Source organism: Orbicella franksi, chromosome 3, assembly GCF_964199315.1.
Source record: "Orbicella franksi chromosome 3, jaOrbFran1.1, whole genome shotgun sequence".
In the NCBI taxonomy this organism is placed as follows: Eukaryota; Metazoa; Cnidaria; class Anthozoa; order Scleractinia; family Merulinidae; genus Orbicella; species Orbicella franksi.
In genome coordinates, this window is record NC_138147.1 from 11,102,501 (window position 1) to 11,127,002 (window position 24,502).

Here is a 24,502-nt window from a genome sequence, read left to right on the forward strand (position 1 = left end):
GTTGTCTTGCATTGAGAGTCTTTTTCAGCATTTCAGAACCTTGTTGCTTTCCTTTATCCAATATGGTGTCAAATGTTTCTGCAAACTCATCCATTTTCTTTAAAAAGTGAGTGCTGGACACTGTTAGCCTCATGGCATTCAAGCAGGACATTAATGCCTAAAAGACAAAACAAAGAGATAAGGCAATTTCTCTGCCTCTAAAACATGCTGATTTTTTTTAAACAAAACAAATTGTTTCCCTTGGGACCAGTCATAAGTGTTCATTATTTTTTCACTAGCCTAGAAGTGATATTAATGGATTATTCAAGATACAGTCAAGAATTGTCTGCATTTGTTCATCTGCAAATCATGCAGGCCCATTGTGTTTACTTGCCTGTGAGCGAGCTCTCAGAAATACAGAGTGCTTGCTCTGGCAGGCTACATGCTTATATAATGGATATACTGAAGAACAATAAATTAATGAGTTATCACAAAATCCAACAAGCATGTGAGTGGTGCATGTAGGGTTATCCTAACAGAGCCTACACAATAACAAAAAAGGGGAAAAAAAACATGCAAGTATCTACCTGACTGCCACTTGATTTAATGATTGTAGTCACCAACAACTGCATAGCATTCATGCCCCTTGATCTTTCCCTCAAAAGAACTGAGCCAGCCAAAGCAACACTTGGAAGCCAGGTCACAGTTTTCACATCTTTTCTCCTCCCTGACAAGGCGGAAGACATAAGAATGGAATAGAACAGAGGGGCTTTTTCCATCCACTCTTCACAAAGGGCCTCTGGGTGGAATTTTAACATATCATCACTGCTACACCTTCTTAACATGGAGGCCGTTTTGGTAGAACAAAGCTCTGAGCATTCTGCTGCAATTGCACGGAGGAGGTACTTCACAAGTTCCATCCTAAGAATCTTATGTTGCCACATTTTATGGGCCATCTGCTGATAAGTCCCTCGTAGCATTGCTTTGCCTATGTGTGCCATGTCCTCAGACAACTTTCTTCTTCTTGTTTCACTTGGCCATACAACTTCAATCTTATAAAAGAGTGAAGACCTTCGTAAGTTTATATCTTATTTCAAGAAAATTAAAGTGTCTTCACAATTCATATATTAAAGCTGAACAACTGTGCCACAGATATTAAGTTGTCAAACTATGAAGTTAATGAGCTAATGAATTGAACTTAGTATTAAACTAATATAGTTGACGAATCGCAATATATCACTACTGTCACTCGCATTTTTCCTGTGTTTTATTTAAAGATACATAAGATTAAACGCAACTCAAATTAATATGATCTTAATGTTTCGATTTCAATTTTCAATTCCAATTTAAGAGTTAGAGCATGAAAAGTGACACAACATAAGCAAGTTTTTCATAGAGCGAAATAAAATTTCTTAAGAGGAATAATAAGAAAATAATAAAAAACGAACAGCCTACCGTGACACCAGGTTCAGTGTCTTTTTTGTGTTGAGGTGTTGGCTGAGGTTGCAAAAACGTGCGTGGAGCTGAAGAAGTACAAGTGGTAGGTCCAACGATGGATGTATGCGCCGATTTCGTAGGTGTGCTAGCAAACGAAGGCACAAAGTCCGTGGGTTTAATATCTTTTCCATAATTTCGCATAATCTCTTCCGATGCAGCGGCGAAATTTTCCTCTAAGGGCTTTTTCTTCTTTAGCTTGCGAAGACTGCGAAAACAAAACGCCGGCAGATTGGAGGTACTCGTATATTTAATTCCTGACAACAGTTCTTTAGTTTACGTTTAATGTTTCTTCTCCTCGATGCTATCTTTTTGTGACTAAGGGACCGTTCATTTTTTATCAGGTAGGGGGGGCTGGTGGGATTTGGGGGGGGGGGCATGCGAAAAAAAATGGTTTTCGAGGGGGGGCCATCCCAAAAAAATAAGGGAAAAAGGAGGGGTCACGTGAAATATTTTAGTAAAACTTTAAAATGGCATAATGTTTGAATATCAAAAAAATTGCTATAGAATAAACATAGAAGGCAGGATACAAATTTATTACAAACTTTCCTTCTGCTTTAAAAAAACCTTGGGCGACAAAAAGCATTTGTAGCTACTGAAAAGAAGTATTTAACACTGTTATTTTTGAATGCAACTTTCACTGGCACTCATCTTCATCTTCGCTGTCGTCGAGTTCTTCGTCGCCGCTTGTGCTGCTATGGGAGTCTCTTTCACCGATGCTGCAAGAAGCAGCAATGCTTTCCGTCAGAGTGTACTCTTCAGGGTACATGAAGGTGTAAACATAATCTCTGACTTCCTGCTCAAGGTTGGTGGTGATTCTGCTTCTTGCAGCATTGGTGAAATAATTCCCTTCCAAGAGCTGTGTGATGTATGGCCCATCTCTTCTAAATAACGACGTGGCAACATCCTCAACTTTAATACACTCTTCCGGGACGGCCGTTCTAAGAGGGTACACAAGGCATTGTGTAAGATCATTTCCTAGCGGGTTTCCAACACAGATTCCATAAACTCGTTGGACGTTGTTTTCAGTCCGCTTCCTCTTTCTTTCATTTGACTTTCTGCGGCTTTCTTTTTTCCTTCTCCTTTTGTTGATGTGCTGTTTGAGTGTGCCCTTGAATACGCTGTTATAATTGCTCTTATTTTCTAGTGCTTCCATGTCTTGCGTGACCTTCCTCAACTTAGCTTCTATACATTTGATCTGTTTTACATTAAAACTGTGGGCATTCATCAATTCAGATGAGGGAGATGCCAATGAGAGGCCAAATGCCACACGCTCAGGGCGAGCCATAACGAGGAGATCCGAAATTGATTTCTCTTTCTTTTGATTTGTTTTTCAAACAACAGCTCTCTGTAGTACAGGGATTGTAAATATTATCTTCACAGTGAGCACGAAACGTGAAGTAGGGGGATAATAGAGAAATATTAAAAAAGTTGAAATCTAAATATTGTTTGTTCAAATTTTTTTTTTTTGGGGGGGGGGTCATCCCAAAAAATGACCGCTATAAGGGGGGGCCACGTGAAAAAATTGGTAAGCTGAGGGGGGGTCATGTGATTTTTAAATGGTGCTTCCCAAATCCCACCAGCCCCCCCTCCCTCATAAAAAATGAACGGTCCCTAAATCTAGCGAAAAACAAACCAAGTCTTTTTGACTGCTAAAACCTGACGTGGATTTTATGCCTATATTTGGGTGTTGATGTTGCCTAAGCTAATGAACCGTATGTTTAAGGTGGCCGAACACAGTTTTCGCGCGCGCTTTTGCTGATGCAGTTGAGCGCGCGCACAAGGATTGCAAAGAGCGATCATTTTATTTACTCAACACCCGCACTATCTGTGCTATTTTTTCTCCATTATTGAACGCAGTGTATTGATTGCTTTAGTCTTTTATTACAAAGATATGTTAGAAAAGGTAACGACGCAAAGAAACCAGCAATTCTCAGCTTTCTCTTTGTTACCGAAAGAACCCAGTTAAATGCAGCGCATGCGCAGTTGCTCGAAAAACTGAGACCGATTGCTTTTGCAGAGACTTGCGGATTTCTGACGATCCAGTCAATAGAATTTCAAGAAATTTGGTAAAAAAATAGTTCAGAAACCACGTGAATGATCTATCGCAAAAAATCTGAATTTTGACATAGGGAATTTTTAATAATACAGAACATGCGGTGAAAATGATTTACGGCGAATTACGAAAATCGCCTATGTCAAAATTTGATTAGAACATTGTTGACAGAAGGGATTTAATGTCAATTCGTAGTGGGCAAAAGATGAAAAAAATCTAACGACTGGATTTTTTTTAAATAAACAAAAACCATTTTTTAAGCCTTGTTTTTAACCAGCCTCGTTGCCATGGCAACAGCACACCCCTTAGCCAAAATGTGAGAATAAACTTTTCTGTGGTTAACCTTGACTCTTGCAAAAAACGAGCGCCAAAGCATAAATAGCTTAAAAGTAATGGTGAATTAAGCATAGGCTCTTGAAAACTGTGTTCGGCCACCTTAAATAAGGTGGCTCAAAACAGTTTCCAACACTTAGGCCCAGTTCAGACATCGTGCTTCTGCCGTGCCGAACTAAATTCAGGAATTAAGTTCGACAAAAGCATGGCAGAAGCACGGCGTCTGAATCAAACTTTTGAATTAAGTTCGGCAAGCAATTAAGTTCGACAAGCTCTGCCGTGCTACACGACTCTGGCACGGCAGCAATTCAAACGTCGTGCTTCTGTCGCGCCAAACTAAATCCATAAATTATGTCAATGTGTTTTGGCGAGATTTTGTTCCCTCGGGGAGTTAGGAGGAGAATTGTTACGAGGCTTCAGTAAACCCTGGATTTGATTCGACTCTGGCACGACGTCTGAATCAGAGTTGATTTCCTGCCGTGCTACAGTCGAACCAAATTGCAATTTAGTTCGGCACGACAGAAGCACGACGTCTGAACTAGGCCTTAGATTTTGATGGGTGGTTTATAACCACTCATTATCACTTGATGCTACAATCATGGAATCAAAAAGCTGTACAATCATTGGTGAACACATTGTTATCATTTTTGTGACGCAATAGGTTACCATAGCAACAGTATGACCTCCTAAACGTGCCCTTAATTACAGCTTTAGGGGCTTATAATTCAAAAACGGCACGGTGAAATTTTTTTATATTATCAACTTTTGGTAAGCACGATAAGACCCAACTTTTGGCAAAGTTAAAAAAAAATTTGTAGGTAGGGTTCAGACCCACCTTAAAGTTTCGAAAATCGGCAGGCCAGTGGTTTACAAAATGTGTTGATTCTTTTCTCGATTCTCCTGGTGAGAGTCATATAAGGAGGAGGATCTAGAAAGCTACTTTTTTGCCAACTAAGTCGACAGTTCAGAATTCTGGTGTCACAGACTTGATGAATATGTCTATGAGCAAACTTTGAGGTTGTTATTAACTGATGTGGAGGAATTAAACCCCGATTGAATAACTTTTGTGCAACTGGAGATTTGGAGATCCTACTAGATACAATGGGGAATCTTCAAGAAGCTCTTGATGCTCAAAGCCTTCATGGAGACTTTGAGATTGACAGGTATGATCCTCCTCTAAGTCTCTCCACTGTAGACCGAATCAGAGAGAAGAACTCGTGAATCTATCATAAGAGTCGATCCAATCACTACAACTTCACGAAATACTACACGTGTGGTAAGCAGAGCGTAAACATATATTTAATAATACATGCTGAAGGAAGCCCCAGGAATTGAATCCATGTCTTTGATAGGTTTTAATTTACCATAATGGAGTGGTTTGAATGAGTTGAAATGGGGCATAGATTTCCATATGCATGTTGCTGATATCACTGAACATATGTATGTAACAACATACGAGTCACCGCTCCAAACAAGGTTGTTGATGCTGTTACGTTAATATATGAACAATTAGCATTTGATTGACGTTTGATTTCCTAAATACCTTTTGATTGACATTTAGCCGCGTAACCAATACGGTCAATTGACCTTTGAGCTTGGATAAGTTAGTTTTCTGTCGCAGATATTTTCACTGTGAACGCCTTCGTTGCTGACCTGTTTCGCTGACCCGTTTTCTGCTGTTTTCAAATCTGTTTATCTGTTGCCTGACCTGGACAAACCGCAAAACAATCTGATTGGACATCGTCAAAGAAGTAAGTTTAGTACTGTAACTCAGGCTTAAAACAATGTAACTTAGGTTTGCGTTTATATTCCGATCGTCTGTTTGGTTTCTCAATGGAATTTTGTATTACCTCTTTAGATCGAATAATCTTGAATCCTGGAATAAATTATACGATTGGCGTAGCCCAATTAGATTGTCTGCTTGGTTTTTTACGGAACCATTTCATTCGATTTCTTGGCTGGATGAAGAAAACCCCTGCGCTGATCCACAGAAACGCACTCGGTCATGGATGAAGCGGCGGTAAAACAAGCCAAGACCGACCGACGTACTGCCAAATCGAACTTTACACGAGTTGGAAAAGCGTTGGTACATGCAGTTGAGTACAAAAGGCCTCCGAATGAGGTAAGACAAGCCATAATTAAGCTTCAGGGAGCGTATGAGAACTTAGTGGCTAAGCATGAGGATTATGCCAAGCACATCGAAGATGATGAAGCGTATGAAACTGAAGAAAAATGGCTCTCTGAATGCCAAGAAATTTTCATGAGGCTAGAAGTAGACGCGAAAATGTTCATTGAAAGTGTTGAGCAGTATGGTTCGAAAGATTTAGCTGAGAATGGTGATTTAAGTAAAGGAAAGGAGAGCGCTTTAACCGATGAAGTACCGGGTAATGAAGGAATTCCAAATATGCAGCCTCCAACACCTAGCCACACCCCTGGAATGACAAATATTCAACCAATTAGCCAAACACCCCCAGAAATTAACGCCGGAAAAGTTGAAGGCACTTCAGATAAAGAAATTAACAGTGTTCAAAAGGCCGATGACAAGCAAAATCCCGCAATAAACAAAGAAACCACTAGTGATAAAGGTCAAGCTGGCGCGTGCACGTTTAAGCTCGAAAAACCAAAACTACCTGTTTTCGCTGGGAATGTAAGAGATTATGCAATTTTCCGCTCTGACTTCAAACACGCAATAGAAGCAAAATACACAAAGAGAGATGCAATAACGCTCCTGCGTACATGCCTGAGAGATAAGCCGCTAGAACTGATCAAAGGTATCGGAAGTGATTATGACGCCGCCTGGGAATATCTGGACTCGATCTATGGCGACCCGAGATTTGTGTCAGACACTGTGACCCAGGATATTGTCCAATTTAAAGCCTTGCAGGAAGGGGAAGATGCGCGATTTTGCGACCTGGTACATCTAGTCAAGAGATGTTATAATACCCTGAAAGAAGTTGGTCTCCCTAGTGATATGGACAACAGCCATATGCTTTCCATTATCGAACAAAAGATGTGCTCTGACGACAGAAAGGTCTGGGCGAGAGATCTGGAGAGAGAAAAGAAGCCTGCTACCCTGGAAGCGTTGATGAACTGGATGAACGTGGAAATGAAGTCACGAATGCGTGCCACAGCTCCTATCAGAGTGGGCTCATCTGGAAGACGCCACGTGAATCACGACACATCTAATGACGGCAAACCTGTCTGGCACAAATGTTGGCTGTGCAAAACTTCATCCCACTGGCCCGATCAATGCCCGAAGTTTACAGCTCTCAGCATTGATGACCGTATCGCAACTGCAAAGGCAAATCACCTGTGCTTCAGCTGTTTGAAGAGGGCCGGAAGGGGACACACTGTAGATAACTGCAGGCGTAAACAACAGTGCGCAAAGCTGGAGAATGGAATGCGGTGTCCACAACATCACCATCAGCTGCTTCATAAGAGCAATACTGTCAAGATTAGCGTCGCTACATCAGTCAATACGAAAGAAGCTATTCTCCCTGTACTCTCCGCAAACATCGGCAGCGCTAACGGCCTATTTAAATGTGGAAATGTTCTTCTTGACTCTGGCGCTCAAGTAAGCCTTATTCGTCAGGATACCGCAGAAACTCTCGGCTTGAAGGGAAAGGATGTTTCCATAACAATTACTAAAGTTGGCGGGGAGGAAGAGTCAATGAAAACCAAAGAATACAAAATTCAGCTAACCTGCATAGACACCGGCAAGCGTTTTACCGTTAAAGTAATCGGCATTCAGAGCATCAGTGATGAAATCCCAACAGTGAAAACTTCGCACTTACCGGAGCTTCTTGGCCTGCCTAACACGAGATTTCGCCGCGGCAAGGGACATGTGGACCTGCTAATCGGTATTGATCACGCACATATGCATGCTGGTGAAACGAGACAAGTGGACCATCTACTAGCTCGCAAGTCGCCACTTGGATGGGTAGTTTTTGGAGGAAAACCAGAGCAGATCTGTGACATAACCAGCATATTACACGTCAAGTACGCCTCACCAATAGACTTAACTGACTTCTGGACAACAGAGACTATGGGTGTGGCCGTGAAACCCTGTGTCTGCGATGCAGACAAACTGTCTGAAACAGAAAGAGAAGAAGCTAAGCTCATAGAGGAAACATGTATCAAAGTTGGAAGTCAATGGATGATTCCATACCCCTGGAGAAAGGACCCCACCCTGCTCCCAGACAACAAAGATTTGGCAATGAAACGCCTAGAGTCAACAGAACGACGCCTGAAAAGAAATCCTGAACAAGTCGAAGCCTACTGCAAACAGATGGAAGAAATGGAAAGCATGAAGTTTGCGCGAAAGCTGTCCAAGGAAGAACAAAACGCGTATCAAGGACCTGTTCACTACATTCCTCATCACGCCGTGCTGAGGCCAGACAAGAAGAGCACTCCAGTTCGAATTGTTTTCAATTCATCTTCTGTATTTCAAGGACATACTCTGAATGATTACTGGAAGAAAGGTCCCGATCTTTTAAACGGCATATTTGGAGTTGTCTTACGATTCAGAGAGAAGAAAGTCGCAGTTATGGGAGACATCTCCAAGATGTATCATAGGATCCTAATTCCCGAGAGGGATCAACATGTGCATCGCTTTCTATGGAGAAACATGGAAACGGACAGAGATCCTGACATCTACCCCAAAACTGTTCTCACATTTGGGGACAAGCCTGCACCCGCTATGGCGCAAATAGCCCTGAGGAAAACAGCTCAAGAGAACAAGGTAGACTACCCAGAAGTAGCTGAAGTCCTCACAAACAACGTGTACATGGATGACATCTGCGATTCTGTAGACACAGTACATGAAGCCCGAAAATTAACGACAGATATTGACAAGGTCTTGAAGACTGGAGGATTCAAAGTTAAAGGATGGAGTTCCAACGAGATGCTTGAAGAGAAAGAAAACAGTGACACAGAGAAGGAGATGAATCTATTTCAAGGAAACGAGGAGAAAGTCCTGGGAACCCTGTGGAACTTTCGAACAGACGAGTTCTACTTCCGAGTGAGGACAGAGTTGCTAAAGCTAGACGACAGACCAAACCCTGTGCCTTTGAAGATGACGAAGACAATGATCTTAAGCCAGGTGGCTCGAATTTACGATCCGATTGGATTCGCTGCAGCATTCATAATCAGGGCGAAGATAGGGCTGCAAAAACTGTGGCAGTTGGGATTAGACTGGGACGATGAGGTACCAGTCGCAGTTCAGGATCAGTGAATCTCTTTGTTCAAAGAAATGAAAGAGTTGGACAATGTGTCCTTCGAAAGATGTTTAACTGCAGATAAAGCCGTGGATCCGCCAATGCTGTGTGTTTTCGCTGACGCATCGCAAGACGCATTCGGAGCATGCGCCTACCTACGCCAAAGAAAGGATGACACTTACTCAGTCAAGTTCATCGCAGCGAAGTCCCGAGTAGCACCGCTGAAACAGCTCACGATCCCGCGCTTGGAGCTACAGGCAGCCGTTCTCGCAACCCGCCTAGCCAAAACCATTCAGGAGGAAACTAGGGTACAGTTTCAAGATGTTAAGTTCTTCACCGACAGCACTATCACCTTGGCCTGGATTCAAAGTCTGTCTCGCAGCTTCAAACCGTTCGTATCCTCCAGAGTGGGAGAAATTCAGAGTAACTCAGATCCAAGCCAGTGGAAGCACATCCCCAGTGAGGATAATGTAGCTGACGACCTGTCACGAGGGATCTCTGTTGATGAACTGCAGGGCAGATGGATGAATGGCCCGGAGTTCTTGTACTTACCAGAAAGTCGGTGGCCGATTAAGATCGCTTCGCCAGGCTCAGATGAAGACATGGAACGTCGACAAGCACGGATACTGACCGCAGCTGCAACGCAGAAAGCTAAAGATGCAATCGATCCGTCCAAGTTCTCCAGCTGGAGAAAACTAATCCGCGTGACGGCACGTATACGCAGACTAGCGGTGAAAATACGACTGAGAAAATACGATCAAGACGGAAAAGAAGGACCGCTGGCCCCTGAAGAGCTTCAGCAAGCAGAGATTTACTGGATAAAGCAAGCACAGTCAACCTTGCACAGCCGCCTAGAAAGAGGTGATTTCAAATCTCTCAGCCCGTTCAAAGATGAAAACGGAGTAATAAGAGTTGGAGGAAGAGTGGACGAAGCTATCTTGTCATATGAGACAAGACACCCCGCCCTTCTTCCAAGTGACCACTGGATCTCTTTGCTGGTAACAAGACACGCCCATCAGCACGGACACACCGGGGTGGCAGCTACGACAGGCAAGACCAGGAGAAAGTTTTGGATCTTGAAGGCGAACAAGTTAAGCAAATCTGTGAAATTCAAGTGTGCATTCTGCCGTGAATTGGCACACAAGGCTGAAACGCAACTTATGGCAGACCTCCCTGTTCTCCGCTTAGCACCAAACACGCCTCCGTTCCACTATACCGCCTGCGATTACTTTGGTCCTTACAGCGTAAGAATCGGGAGAAACAAGACGGCTAAGCACTATGGCGTCATCTTTACCTGTTTAAACACAAGAGCTGTCCATCTGGAATTAGCAGTTGACCTAACTACAATGGAGTTTATGCACGTCCTAAGAAGATTCTTTTCAATCAGAGGCTACCCGGCAGTAATGCTAAGCGATAACGGTTCACAGATGGTTGGTGCTGCTAACGAACTGAGAGAGATGGTGGAAGGTCTAGATGCCAATCAATTACGTGAGTTCTGCGGGGAAAAGAAAATTCAGTGGATCTTCACTACACCAGCTGCGCCACACCAAAATGGATGTGCAGAAGCCCTTGTAAAGAGCTGTAAAAAATCACTTAAGATAGCAATTGGCGAGCAGCTTCTAACGCCTTTTGAGCTGTACACCTGTCTTTTAGAAGTTGCAAACTTAGTGAATCAACGCCCCATCGGTCGCATTCCCACTGATCCAGATGACGGAGCCTACCTGTGTCCGAACGACATGCTCCTTGGAAGAGCAACACCAGAAGTACCACAAGGTCCGTTCAAAGACACAAGAAACCCACGCAGACGAGTGGAGTTCGTGCAAAAAATTGTCGACTCGTTCTGGAAGCGTTGGACTAGGGACGTATTTCCTGTCCTAGTACCGAGAAAGAAGTAGCACGTGGAGAAGCGAAACGTACAAGTTAATGACATAGTAACAGTGGCTGAGCAAAATGCAGTAAGAGGCAAGTGGGCAGTGGGCCGAATAATCGAAGTTTATCCTGGACCAGATGGAAGAGTTCGTAATGTTAAAGTCAGAACAGCCACAGGAGAGTACAGCCGTCCAGTTACAAAGATTGCAGTCATTCACCCTGTAGAAGGTGACGACTGAACGAACAGCTGATAAGATAAGGACTACGCCCTTATCGGGGCGGAGAATGTTCCGTTAATATATGAACAATTAGCATTTGATTGACGTTTGATTTCCTAAATACCTTTTGATTGACATTTAGCCGCGTAACCGATACGGTCAATTGACCTTTGAGCTTGGATAAGTTAGTTTTCTGTCGCAGATATTTTCACTGTGAACGCCTTCGTTGCTGACCTGTTTCGCTGACCCGTTTTCTGCTGTTTTCAAATCTGTTTATCTGTTGCCTGACCTGGACAAACCGCAAAACAATCTGATTGGACATCGTCAAAGAAGTAAGTTTAGTACTGTAACTCAGGCTTAAAACAATGTAACTTAGGTTTGCGTTTATATTCCGATCGTCTGTTTGGTTTCTCAATGGAATTTTGTATTACCTCTTTAGATCGAATAATCTTGAATCCTGGAATAAATTATACGATTGGCGTAGCCCAATTAGATTGTCTGCTTGGTTTTTTACGGAACCAGATGCTGTAATCTGGACTTCAAAGCCAGGATGCCACTATTAGCATTCTCCAGAATCCAGTGATCACCAAATAGAATGTAAAACCTGGAAATTGAAATCTAAGGTATAGCTCTACTAGGATTAATTAACTGGCAATTTTTTTATGTTCTTACCCTAAAGTATTTGGATAGGGCACATTGAAGCTTCCACTTTTCACACCTAGCATTTTGCAAAGTTGTAGTAATTGGATCAACTGACTTATGATAGATTCCCAAGTTCCTCTCTCTGTATACGGTCTACAGTGGAGAGACTTGGAGGAGTTTCTTACCTGTCAGTCTCCATGAAGGCTTCGACCATCAAGCGCTCCTCGAAAATTCCCCATTGTATCTAGTAGGATCTCCAAATCTCCAGTCGAACAAAAGTTTATACTCGATCAGGGCTTAATTCCTCCACTCTAGCTAACACCAACCTCAGAGTTCGCTCATATTCGTCAAGTCTGTGACACCAGAATTCTGCGATGTCTACTTGGTCAGCAAACAAGTAACTTTCTGGATTTTGCTTCTTGTATGACTCTCACCAGAGGCATCAGAGAATCGGAAAAAGAATCAATACATTTTGGAATCCACTGAGCTGCCATTTTGTCTGTAATTGATGTGAGACAATTCATGAACATTTACATGTAGTACTTACCACAATATATGTATGTTTATTATATAGCCACAAGTGTTTTACTGGAAAATACACCACGTGTAAAATTCATACGAAACCTACGGAAGCCCCAAAGGGACATCTACTTATGAAACATGGGAGTTCGTTTTTCGAGATTAAGAATTTGTTTTTTCGAAAATGGGAGTTTGTTTTTCGAAAATGCGAGTTTGTTTTACGAAAATGCGAGTTTGTTTTACGAAAATGGGAGTTTGTTTTTTCGAAAATGGGAGTTTGTTTTTTCGAAAATGGGAGTTTGTTTTTCGGAAATGAGAGTTTGTTTTACAAAAATGAGAGTTAGTTTTTTTTAAAAATGGGAGTTTGTTTTTCGGAAATGAGAGTTTGTTTTACAAAAATGAGAGTTAGTTTTTTTTAAAAATGGGAGTTTGTTTTACGAAAATGGGAGTTTGTTTTGCGAAAATGGGAGTTTGTTTTGCGAAAATGGGAGTTTGTTTTTCGAAAATACGAGTTTGTTTTTCGAAAATGAGAGTTTGTTTTTCGATAATGAGAGTTTGTTTTGCGAAAATACGAGTTTGTTTTTCGAAAATGGGAGTTTGTTTTTCGAAAATGGGAGTTTGTTTTCTCGAAAATGGGAGGGTTTTTTTGATGATGAAAATGATTGACAGGCCAAACACGACTCCTATTGGTCAAGATAGAGCTAGCCAATGGCGTAATATAACGTTTTCAATCCTTATTTGTTTGAAGCTCGACCTCGTTGTTTTGTGTGTCTTTGACGGCATTTCAGTGTAAAATAGGGTTGACTAGCCTTCACGACTTCTACGGTTCGTGATATTTGTACATTTGCCGTTCTCTGTTCGGTCACTCGACCCGGATTTGTTTTGGTCGCCTCCCTCGTGTATATGAAGGGCACTTCATGTTGTGTTATAAGGAGGAATTTTAAGTAGAGTTGAGCCGTTAGATCGTGCTATGGCAAATTTTTATAGGTCATAGGTCTGCATGATTTCCGCTGTTATCTGCATGTCACTTCGTCGAGTTTGACACCTCTGTAATTTGCCATGTGTTTATACATTTTTTTTGGCTCATTTCTATTGCAAGCTATGTTTTTAAATCTCCAAGTATTTGCTTTTAAGGACCAAAATACGAAATTTACCGTGAACATGTTGCTTACTTGCAATCTATATTGTGACGCCTGGCCCGGCTGCGATTAAAACTGTTTGCAAGTACAGTAGTCAGTAGAGATTGTTATCACGGATATCATATTTGCCCTCGTACGTTTTTCTTCGGAGACGCCGTAGCTTTACTTCAAGAAAGCTATACGTTTATCTTGAGACATTTTAATGTTTTTTGCAGCTATCTGATCGAGCTTATGTTTCTCAAGCTCGATGTATATGTCTACTCCTCCTTTGGTCGTTCTGGCACCACATGATTCAAATGTAGCTGTTTACGCGCAAACAAATCAGGATCGAAAAGTACATTACGCCATTGGCTAGCTCTATCTTGACCAATAGGAGTCGTGTTTGGCCTGTCAATCATTTTTATCATCACTCCCATTTTCGAAAAAACAAACTCACATTTTCGTAAACCAAACTCCCATTTTCGTAAAACAAACTCCCATTTTCGAAAAACGAACTCCCATTTTCGTAAAACAAGGCTCCCATTTTCGAAATACAAACTCCCGTTTTCGAAAAACAAACTCCCATTTTCGAAATACAAACTCCCGTTTTCGAAAAGCAAACTCCCATTTTCGAAAAGCAAACTCCCATTTTCGAAAAACAAACTCCCATTTTCGAAAACCAAACTCCCATTTTCGAAAACCAAACTCCCATTTTCGTAAAACTAACTCCCATTTTCGAAAAACAAACTCCCATTTTCGAAAAGCAGACTCCCATTTACAAAAAAAAAATACCATTTTTAAGAAGTGGATGTCCCTTTGGGGCTTCCGTAGTACGAAACCACATCCAGGACTCGGTGGCATATTTTCCATATCCTCCTCGCTTAGCTCAGTCGGTAGAGCATCGCTCCGGTATCGCGGAGGTCACAGGTTCGAATCCCGTTGAAGCGCTGATCTTTTGAGGCTTCTTCTTTCCAATTGCTTAAATTGGAAAATTTACTGCGATGATCATTCTTCACTTTTGTTTGAGATATATTACAAATATGTGAAGAAGCGTGTGAAGCTATATATAAAACGGACATCGACACAGCATTTGGAAATATATCTGTTGACATTTTGGATATATATATATATATATATATATATATATATATATATATATATATATATATATATATATGTCTGAATTTATGAAAACCGTGTTAAAGACTTTGCACCAAAATAGCGGGCATGTTTTTGAAAAAACGGTTAGAAAATGTACATAAATATGGCCATGTCGCACCGAGAGTGCTATCTACCTCGTGTACTCTTAATAGAGTCCATACCATGCCTATACAAGCCTTTAAAGTCGCTGCAAAATGAGTCGAACGAGCCAAACAAAACTAAATTAGAGCTTAAATTGATCATTTGGTTCGCCGCGGCACTAATTTAGACAGGCTTAACCTCTGCGATTTCACCTAAATGACCTCACTATGTCTTTACTGTGGGTTAAATTAGCCAGTCACGCTAACAAGAGCATGGTAAGCAGTGGAATCGGTTATTTACCTCTATATTTCAGCCAAAAAGTAGCCGTTACGTGACATTTCATTTCAATATCTGACCGGATTCGCAAAAACATAGCCATAGAATTTGACTTGTCACTGATAATCTAACTTGTTACAATTCTGTCCTAGAGCTAGCTTTCCACGAGGCTTATCGTAGCTCAAATAACAGCAAATAACTCTCCTGTATGCCTTTTGAAGCCAGGAAGACTAAATTCACCGTCTTTTCGTTGAATCATGAATTGTACAATTTAAGGTTACAGTATACCTTCAGATCGGCAATTTTCTTCAAATTTGGATTTTTGGTTCAAACTAATGGTCGAAGAGTAATCTCTAATTTCTGAAAACAAAATTGGAAAAAACCTAATATTGGCGGAGAAATGGATGTTTTACGTTATGGCCGGAAGTAAAAGTTCCCTCTTGATTGACAGCCCTATGAGGTGTATGCAGTCAACCGAGACTACTTTCGCGGGAGTATTACCGATATGGATACCACGAATTGGCTGGCTACTCAGTTAATCAGCATTGTTAATCCAAGCATTTTTCGTATTAGATGTAATTCTGTTAAGTTATAAGTAAACATGGACCACGGAAAACTCCGTTTACCAGTTCGAAAAAGTGAAGAATGAATGAAAATACATCAATGAGTGAAGAAGCGAAAGTTGGCCTCGCGGATGAAGCTACGGACGTATCAAGCGGACAAAAAGATCGAGTCAAGAGAAGAGAAAGGTTGTGTAAAATTTGGGAACTCGACAGCGATAACAGCGATGTTTACAGTGACTCTTTTGTTGAGTTCGATACCGATGAATCGTCCAACTCATTGAGATCCATTGGAATATTATCCATGCACATTTGCTCTGCCGCGCTTTCTTTTGTTTGTTCTCGTCGCCCAGCTACTCTAGCGTTCGTATCCTTTTCCCCCCATTTTGCCAAACCAGCTTCAAGAAAAACCCAGCTGCAGAAAAATTATCTGTCCGCCTTGAGCGCATTGCGAAACGCAAGGTTTTTTTTGCAGATTCACGCGTAAATTTCACCGCGAGTTAATGGTAGTAAATTTTCCAAGCGCTGATTGGCTCAGTGATCTGAGAACCCAGTTGAAGGCGTTTGTGGGCGGAGTTTGTTTGCGAAGCAAGATATTTTTCTTAGCGCTGTTTTCTCGGATAAATTTTTTCACTTGAAGCAGACACTTTAAAGAGTTACAACTCAAACGGAATCTGTTTGTTTGCCCTCAAATTTGGACAATAGCTAGATTAACATATAAAAAACAAAAACGTGTCTGCGAATTGTTTATTTCGAAATATTTTTTCTCCGAGAGCGATTTTTATACGATCACTTCACATTTTCGAAAATGTTCTGTAACTTTTTACTACAATTGAATATGGAAAAACGCAGACACGCTTTTTTAGCGCTTTTTGTCCTGAAACCGAGGAAAAATATAAATTGGCGAAAAACAAAATTTGCTTTGACTTGTAGCTTCCAAAAGGTGAGTAGGACGCTTGTGTTTAGTGGCCGTGAAAAAATTGGCAATTCATTTTATTTCAAAATTTTTAGTATGGTTTGATAGCCAGTTCTATAAGCTTTAATTTGATATAGGGGCTTAGGTATCTACAGCTTAAACCGGACGCGCCACATCGCTTGGACGCGAGACACCCCTGAAGGTATACGGTAACCTTAATTAAGAGTGCTTTTAACATGAAATTGGAGTCTAAATCAACACGAACGTACAGATATCAAAACCGCGGCGGAGAGCTAATCTATCGCTTTCTAAAGGCCTGCATCGTCCTAAATGGACTGAACAAGAGCTTCCTACATCGAGAATCGATTGAACTTCAGACAAACTAGGCCATAGTTAGCAGTAAGCGAACACTCAACATGTTGTCGTTACGTCAATTATCGCCCGGAAGCCACGCAAATAAATTTCTTCCGCGCTAGCGAATCACAGACAGTTCTGATACTTAGCTAAGCCGAGAACGCCTAAAATTGATAAAACAAGGAAATTCTACTCACGATCAGCGCTTGAACTCATGTTCTTCTCTCTCCTCGTGGCCATGTTTTGCTCGCAAATAGCAATGTCCCGGATGTACTTCAATTTTGTCGAGCGCGGAATGGCACATCCAGATTTCAACAGATTTTTTTTCGAAGTCTTTAGCTACATCAAAGTTCAAAGCAAATGACGCCAACAGCAGCTAGAAATGTCTAGTCCATTGCACGTCTAAGCCCTAAATTGATGTGGCGAAAGATTTTTGCTGTCTAAAGCAAGCACAACATTATCGCCACAGGGCAAACGGCCTTCTGTTACGGGACTAAATGTGACCCGTACAGTTTACACATGTCCTCAGGCCCGCCTCAGGTACGATAATGGACGACGCTTACTAGCAAATCGTTAGACTTGGGCCTTCATTGGACTTAATGATGTCCTCGGGCAGACTTCCTTTAGACAGCAAATACAGAACGCTAATCGGTCGCTCCTTGTCAGAGTCACCGCGCGAACTGAATTCAGACGAGTGTAGCCTGGGCTAAACTTAACGCAAATTGAAAAAGGGGGGGGGGAAGGGTCGATGAATAATGAAAAAAATACCTAAATAAATGAAACATGCGGCAAGGAGTTCCTACATTTCATGCTAGGTAAGATTTACAAGCTGCTGTCATAGCGAAAGCAGAAAACAAAAACAAAGAAATGAAAAAAAAAAAAAAAAATCAAAAAACACCTGATTCAGTCTTTAACACCGTTTTCATAAATCCAGACATATATATATATAAAAAGTTAAGATGCTTCGAGCCAACAGGGATGCCACGCGCCAGAAGGATCCAAAAGGATTCGTAGTCCAAACCTCGAGTAATGAAATTTGTAGGCAATTGTGGAAAACGAGGACGGACAACTTCGAGCGAAAAAAAATATATATATATACAGTAAAAAATCTAAGAAATCTAAAAAAAAAGTTTAAAAATTTAATAAAAATAAACGTTTCGGTCAAAGACCTTCATCAGTTGCAGTGCAAGTGAATAATAAATTACAATAACCTTAAATAAGTTTACAGTATAAAAAATGACATCATATTACAAAGATGATTACATAACAGGGCGTGGTAACACATGAAAACGAAAAAATTAACCAATGATAAACAATCGGTGATTACTAAGCGAGATACTATGACAATGCGGTACAAAACTCAAAAGACACAAACCAAATAAGAATAAATAATCGAATATAATACAAATAAGATTAATATCAAAAAAATAACGCGATTCGTCGAGTCAGCCGAAAGTGTGAAGGGACCCGCGTGTAAAATATTCAATGTTCAAAAAAGGCGGTCCCAAAATCCCCAAACAAAGCCCTTGAAACTATGCCACGGCAAGGCACAACAGGCGCCCTAAACAGGGCCCTTAAACAACAATAATGTAATAAATTCCCCGATGGGGGCCCCTGAGAAAGCCTAGCGCTAACAAAGCTAACAAGATCCAAGGTCAGGGCCTTTGAACACCTGAACTAAGATAACCGCCAAATTTGCAAGTTATTTTTGCGCTAATTGTAGTTTATTCTTTTTTTCGAGTGGAATTCCTGACGTTTGTTCAAGCCAAAAGGTGCCAGAGAGAACAACTGTGCACTCCAATATGCCTCTTTAGTGATTAAAAGCTTTTCGATGTTACTTGTATTGTTTGCATTTATCTGCACTTGATCAATACACTGGAAAGAAAAGTCGTTTAAGTCGTGCGGTGTTCTGTTGAAATGCACCGCTACCTCACAAGTCTTTTTCTTGGTCAGCATAGCAGACTTGTGGTTGCGAAATCTAACTCTAAAATCTGTTGTTGTAGAGCCAATGTATTGTAAGTTACATTTCTTACACGAAGCCAAATAAATGATATTTTTTGAATCACAGGAAAGTTTCAATCGTATCTTATAGCTCTTGCCTGTTTGAAAACTTTGGAAAGAATTTGATTCAACAAAGTAGTTGCGACAGAGATCACATCTTGTTCTTTTGCATTTAAAGCAACCCTTAACCTCAACAACCTCTTCAACCTTAGTGTTAGAGCCATAACGAGATGGCGCTAACAACTCCTTAAGGTTTTTAGATCTTCGAAAAGAGGCTATGATGGAATTTGGCGGAAAAAATTCTTTTAATTTGGGGTTGGATTCCAAAATACCTAGATGTTTTCTGATGATGCGACCAACATCAGGTAAATTTGGATTAAATGTTGTTACAAATGGAAACAATTTCTTCTCAGCTTTGGCACGAGTTCTAAGTAAGTCAGTTCTAGATGTAGTTAAGGCTTTAGAAAATTGATCTTCCACTAGTTTTGTGAGATAACCCTGATTGACTAGATAACCCTTGTATTCAGTTGTTCTCTCGGCAAGAAATGCTTGTTCAGAGCAGTTTCTCTGTAACCTAGTTGCTATGCCATAAGGGATAGCCTTGAATACGTGTTTGGGGTGAGCACTTGATGGTGGAAGATACAAGTGGCTATCAGTTGGCTTTGAATAAACGTCTGTCTGGATGAAACCCCCGATGAGATGTAAAGTTAAATCTAGCACGTGAAGCTCGCGTTCAGAAAAAACTAATTCAAATTTAATGGTAGGATATAGGGAATTTATAAAGTCAGTAAACTCATGCAGTGCAGGAAGGCCTTGTTGCCAGAGATCAAAAACATCGTCACGGTATCGCCACCATAAAGTCGGCTTTATGGGGCCAGAAAATTTAGCTTGATAATCTATTTCCCCCATGGCAAGATCCGCGTAACTACAGGCGTTCTTTGGGCCCATGGCTGTGCCATGAATTTGTAGGAAAAAGTTTTCCTTAAAAACCGAGTGATTGCTCTTCAAACAAATTTCTACTGCTTCTAAAATGCAATTAGTGGATGGAAGCTATATATATATATTGTAATTTGGACATAAATATGGAAACTCGACATATATATAGAGGATATTACACGGTGGCGAGAAGCAGCGAGAAGCTATGAATTTTATGTTCGAGTGGCAAGAACTATATCTCACGAGTTCGATGCGCTCACTCGTGAGATATTGTTTATGCCACGAGAAAAACAACATCGACTAGTAGTCAATGAAGGACAGAAACATCCATCTTGTTTCAAAGTTTACTCTCAGCTTGTTTTACTCGCCGTGCCGAGAGAGGTTCGGGGCCGAACCAAGGAAAACAAAATAAAACTAGATTAGGCCCGAGGTTGGCACGGTCATTAGGCTGCAGCATTTTCTCTTGGCTGCGGCCGATAGTTCCGTATCAGAATCGTTTATTCATTTTCGCAGCGTCTGGATCACGGCATGTCGAAAACGTGGATTTTGATCGTTGTACTTTTTCAGTTAATACTGATTATTTGGGTCTATCACCTGCAAAAACATGAGCACAGCAATACTCGGGAGGAAATTATAAACGACCAGCACGCGATCGCTGATGACGAGAAGCCCTTGACAAACGCAAAACTATTACAACTACAAAGAACAGAATTCAACTGGGAAAAAATACCCCGAAAACCAGCGCCTCCAGCAAAAGAAATGCACGACAAATGGATTGTTCTCACGACAGTAAATGCGCCAACAGCAGATGTGAAGAAGTTAGCCGGTATTGAGGGTTGGAAGGTTGTAGTTGTCGGCGATACAAAAACGCCGGCGGATTGGAGGTACTCGTATATTTAATTCCAGACAACAGTTCTTTATTTTACGTTTAATGTTTTTTTTCTCCTTGATGCTATCTCTTTGTGACTAAATCTAGCGAAAAACAAACCAAGTCTTTCTGATTGCTAAAACCTGACGTGGATTTTATGCATATATTTGGGTGTCGATATTGTGGCCGGGTCGCACCAGAGCGAATTCAAATATTTCCAATTTTTGGCGACGAAAAAAATTGGCAAAAATTTCGCAAGTTCCAAATTTTGGCAGTGGTCGCATTAGACCAACATGTTGGAACCTAAACGTTACTGATTGAAATATACGTCACAAGATCTATATTTCTCAATTAATATATCTTATTAGATGTTTTGGTGTGTAGTATCGCTGTATATTTTTACGAGTTGTGTCGTATTTTGACGAGCTCGTAGGAAGAGTCAAAATATAAACGAGTAAAAATATAAAGCGATACTACACACCAAAATATCCAATAAAAGATTTATTATCCGGCTGGTGTAGTCAATAAATTTATCAACTAGTGGTAACCACAGGTTAGAAAGTGCGGGCCTTGATGCAGTTAAGGGAAGGTACTGGGGAGGAAGTTTTTTTTACATTGGAGAATGAAGTGAAGTTGAAGGTTTTGGGAAGTTTGCTATAAGGTGGCATAAGTGTGCTATTTGAGATTTATTATATAAACGACGGTTGTTTATTAGGTGTCTGACGACGTATGGAAACAGTATCGTGATGTGTCCAAAAGTAGGGTATTTTTTTACGCGTATTTGATATCACCAATCATATGTTGTCAAGTTTGCCTTGTTTCAATGTTAACGAGCCAATAAGCTGCGGTTGTTTATTAGGAGTTTGATCACCGAGGAAAACAGTATCGCAACGCGTCGAAAATTACGATAATTTTTTTACGCGTGTTTGATATCACCAATGATATGTTGTCAAGTTTGTCATGTTTCAATAGTAATGAGCCAAAGGTTATTGATCTTAAGTGGAAACATACCCGGATCTTCCTCGGCAATCTTCGCTAATGCTCGGGAAAGTTTGGAAATACCGTATGACATTTGGGCGATATTTATAAATCTTCGGAAATCTTCGGAAAATGGTCGGAAACTTTCGGAAAACCGTGAAAAATCCTCGTAATTGGTAGGTTTATAAAATGAAGAAAATAATACATGGTTGCTTGGAGATAGGAAATGTTATTTCTCTTGTTGAAATCTATATGTCACTCGTTTGCTACGCTCACTTGTGCGATATCAAGTTGAACACTCAGAGAGAAATTCCATATCTACTTGTGCCCATGTATTATTTCCTATATATTTGTGTTTCTGGTGAATGAGGAATAAGTCTAATAATTGTTTGTGCGAAGACAACAAGATTTATTGAAAAGTACCAAGTTGTAGAAATGAACATAACAAAGATAACCTGGTACATGTAACTCAAGAGTATAAATTAATACACTTTTCAAGCATTTTAACTAACAGGTGAAAATGTCACTAATAAAATTGGAAAATTTTAAGTGTTACTTTAACTTTGACTTTGATATGTGAAAAATGTCTTTCTTAGATAACATGAAATGTGAAAAATGTCCTTAAGATAACTTGAATATGTAAAAAAATGTCTCTCTTAATCGAACTTGAACAAGTGAGAAATGTTTGTGTTAAGATTTAAATAACGTAATTTATATGGAAAATTTCTCACTAAGATAACATGAACATGCAAAAACAGGTTTCTGTCAATATAAGTTGAACATGTGAAAAATGTCACTCTTAAGACACCTTGAACATGTGAAAAAATGATTCTTTTGATAACTTGAATACTCTACAATGTCTGTTTAGTGTCACTGCAACCATAAGTTTTAAGAACTACAGGTGCAAAACATTCTAAAAAAATTGTCAAGTATTTTACAGGTGAATGTTCTAAAAAAACATGAACACAAGTTTCACTCTCAATTAAACTGCAAGAGATATTGACATGTAGCAAAACAGATCTAATCCAAAACTTCTAAGATGAAGTTGGATGTAGTGTCAATGACGATGTTTACATTTTCCAATTCAAGGAGTCCTGCTTTGAGTTCATCTGTGGTGTTGTCTGAAGAGAGATTGACTTTTTTGATAAGAATGTTCATGACATCTGTAAAGGCAGTCAGCCAGACATCTTTCCCGTCAATTTCAGCACAGAGCCGAGCTGACATCCCCCTTTCCGCCGCTTTCACTTTTTGGCAGGTGCCACATGCAGCACAAGTGATCACTTTACAATCCACGGCATACGGCATTTTCTTTTTGCAGTTAGCAATTTGGCAAAGCATGAAAGTGTTCACTTTGTCAGTGAATTTAAATTCATTAACTGTTATTTTCTTCTTAATGTTAGATAACAACTCCTCTCCTTTTAGCTCGTGCATTACTGCGTCAATAGGCGTGAATGTGGTTGCTATCGTTCCCAGATGTGTCTTGCCATTAAAGTTTTTAACACTGAGGTTCTTGATTTCATAGCTCTGTCCACTGGTCAATGCTGTAATGGTATCATCCCAAAGATGGATAATTGCATGGCCAGTTTTGTCTTCTAGCACACAGTCTTCCTTTACTCTTCCTTTGGAACCATTCCTTTTGGAAAGTTCTTTTGGGTCCAAAGAACCCATGGTCAACGTGGCTTTGACGTTTACATTTTGGTTTCTGCTAAGCTTATTGAGCTGTTGTAAAGTTATATCTGTGGCAGATGTCTCGGGAAGGTTGGATAATGATGCACTGCCTGCAGAAGGTGGCTCTTTGCAGGGATCAAATTTAATGTCACTCGAATTAGCTTTTATGAGTGAGGCATACTGGTTAATGAAGATTTGGCCATCATCATCCCTGGCACTCAATATTTTTGAAGGTGATTTTGTTTTCTCAAAGTGGATGGCTTGCTGGTGTGATTTCTGGTCAAAGCCAATAGCTTTAGTAAACTTATTCGGTGACGTTTGGAAGGTGAATGTGTAGTAATCTCTACCAGTCTTTGCCTTTTTCATGGGTGACACCGAGTGCACAAAACCCGGAGGAGTGTCTGCAAAAACAAATATACAAACAAGCATAAGTAAGTGGAATTGAAAGATTACAAACAGAAAATTAATTTTTTTTTGTAAAGTGGCAAAACAACAATCAGAATACAAACCTTCTCGCTTTGCTGCCATGGAACTGTAAATGTGGCAGCACTGAAAAAATAAAAAAGGAAAGAAAAGATATGAAAGAGATTAAATTTAATGAATCTGTCTGCAACAGGTGGTAGCTGTGCTGGATCACCTACCAAAATAATAGATTTTCCTCCACAAATTTCATCCTGTTGTCCAGTTGCTTGCCTATATCGTTTGTCAATCCAACCAAGCAATGTCTGGTCAAGCATAGAATACTCGTCAATCAATATATATTTAATATGATGCAATCGGTCTTGCAACCTTATAAGAGACTGCCCTTTAAGATCCTTGTTACCTCTTGGACCAACAGGTAAATTTAATACTGAATGAATGGTCTTGCCATTAATATTGAATGATGCTTTTCCAGTAGTGGCAGTAACAGTGCAAGATTGTTGTAGTAGAGATTTCAAAGCACTAATAAGGTAACTTTTGCCAGTTCCTGCAAATCCATTTATTATTAAAAGTAAGGGTGGTTCTTGGCGAGGACTTTCGAAGTGTTGTTTAACTAAATTGTATGCAAGTGCTTGCATGTTGCTGAAAGTATTGATGTTTATGGTGTCATCAGGGTTGCTTAAAGGTTGATAAATATATGTTTGCTTTTTAGAATTTATCCAGGATGGCATTTCAGCTATTTGTTGTGAAGTATATGGATAAGAGGTTGCCTGCCAATAGGTAGAATTGTTACTATGTAGTGAGGAAGCTTCAGGATCAGTTGAATTATTTGAGTGCGA

At 40.4% G+C, this 24,502-nt stretch overlaps 5 protein-coding genes across 6 annotated transcripts in view; 3 read left to right on the forward strand and 2 right to left on the reverse strand.

Annotated features, from left to right (window-relative positions):
• Positions 1-166, reverse strand: part of LOC145481247 (uncharacterized) — a 2,667-nt gene extending 2,501 nt beyond the window's left edge. The window contains exon 1 of the mRNA XM_081459698.1: positions 1-166. This exon is cut by the window's left edge and continues 529 nt beyond it. The gene's annotated coding sequence lies outside the window, so the exon portion shown is untranslated.
• A 281-nt stretch (positions 167-447) lies between these two features.
• Positions 448-1,617, reverse strand: LOC145481248 (uncharacterized). Its single transcript, XM_081459700.1, has 2 exons — positions 1,435-1,617; positions 448-1,031 (listed from the first exon to the last, which is right to left on the reverse strand). The coding sequence occupies exons 1-2, from the start codon at positions 1,615-1,617 to the stop codon at positions 522-524; spliced, it is 693 nt and encodes a 230-aa protein (XP_081315826.1). The 3' UTR covers positions 448-521.
• The window catches only part of LOC145481233 (uncharacterized), a 31,996-nt gene continuing 8,946 nt past the window's right edge, over positions 1,453-24,502 (forward strand). Inside the window, exon 1 of one of the 2 annotated variants that reach the window (XM_081459683.1) lies at positions 1,453-1,711. In XM_081459683.1, coding sequence (XP_081315809.1) covers positions 1,629-1,711 — 83 coding nt within the window. In that variant the 5' untranslated portion in view covers positions 1,453-1,628. Of the gene's footprint in view, positions 1,712-19,905; positions 20,614-24,502 lie in introns of those variants that run through there. The other variant, XM_081459682.1, reaches the window with a different exon arrangement.
• On the forward strand, positions 5,445-9,095 carry LOC145480399 (uncharacterized). Its single transcript, XM_081458681.1, has 2 exons — positions 5,445-5,613; positions 5,721-9,095. Exon 2 carries the CDS (start codon positions 5,868-5,870, stop codon positions 9,093-9,095), a length of 3,228 nt encoding a protein of 1,075 aa, XP_081314807.1. The 5' UTR covers positions 5,445-5,613; positions 5,721-5,867.
• On the forward strand, positions 9,171-10,973 carry LOC145480400 (uncharacterized). The gene has a single exon (XM_081458682.1). The coding sequence runs from the start codon at positions 9,180-9,182 to the stop codon at positions 10,971-10,973; it is 1,794 nt and encodes a 597-aa protein (XP_081314808.1). The 5' UTR covers positions 9,171-9,179.

Coding starts and splice junctions, on each gene's coding strand:
- LOC145480400 (XM_081458682.1), top strand. CDS start 9,180: ATGCTGTGTGTTTTCGCTGACGCATCGCAAGACGCATTCGGAGCATGC.
- LOC145480399 (XM_081458681.1), top strand. CDS start 5,868: ATGGATGAAGCGGCGGTAAAACAAGCCAAGACCGACCGACGTACTGCC.
- LOC145481248 (XM_081459700.1), bottom strand. CDS start 1,617: ATGCGAAATTATGGAAAAGATATTAAACCCACGGACTTTGTGCCTTCG. Junction 1,032..1,434: donor ACACTGAACCTGGTGTCACG/GTAGGCTGTTCG, acceptor CTCTTTTATAAG/ATTGAAGTTGTATGGCCAAG.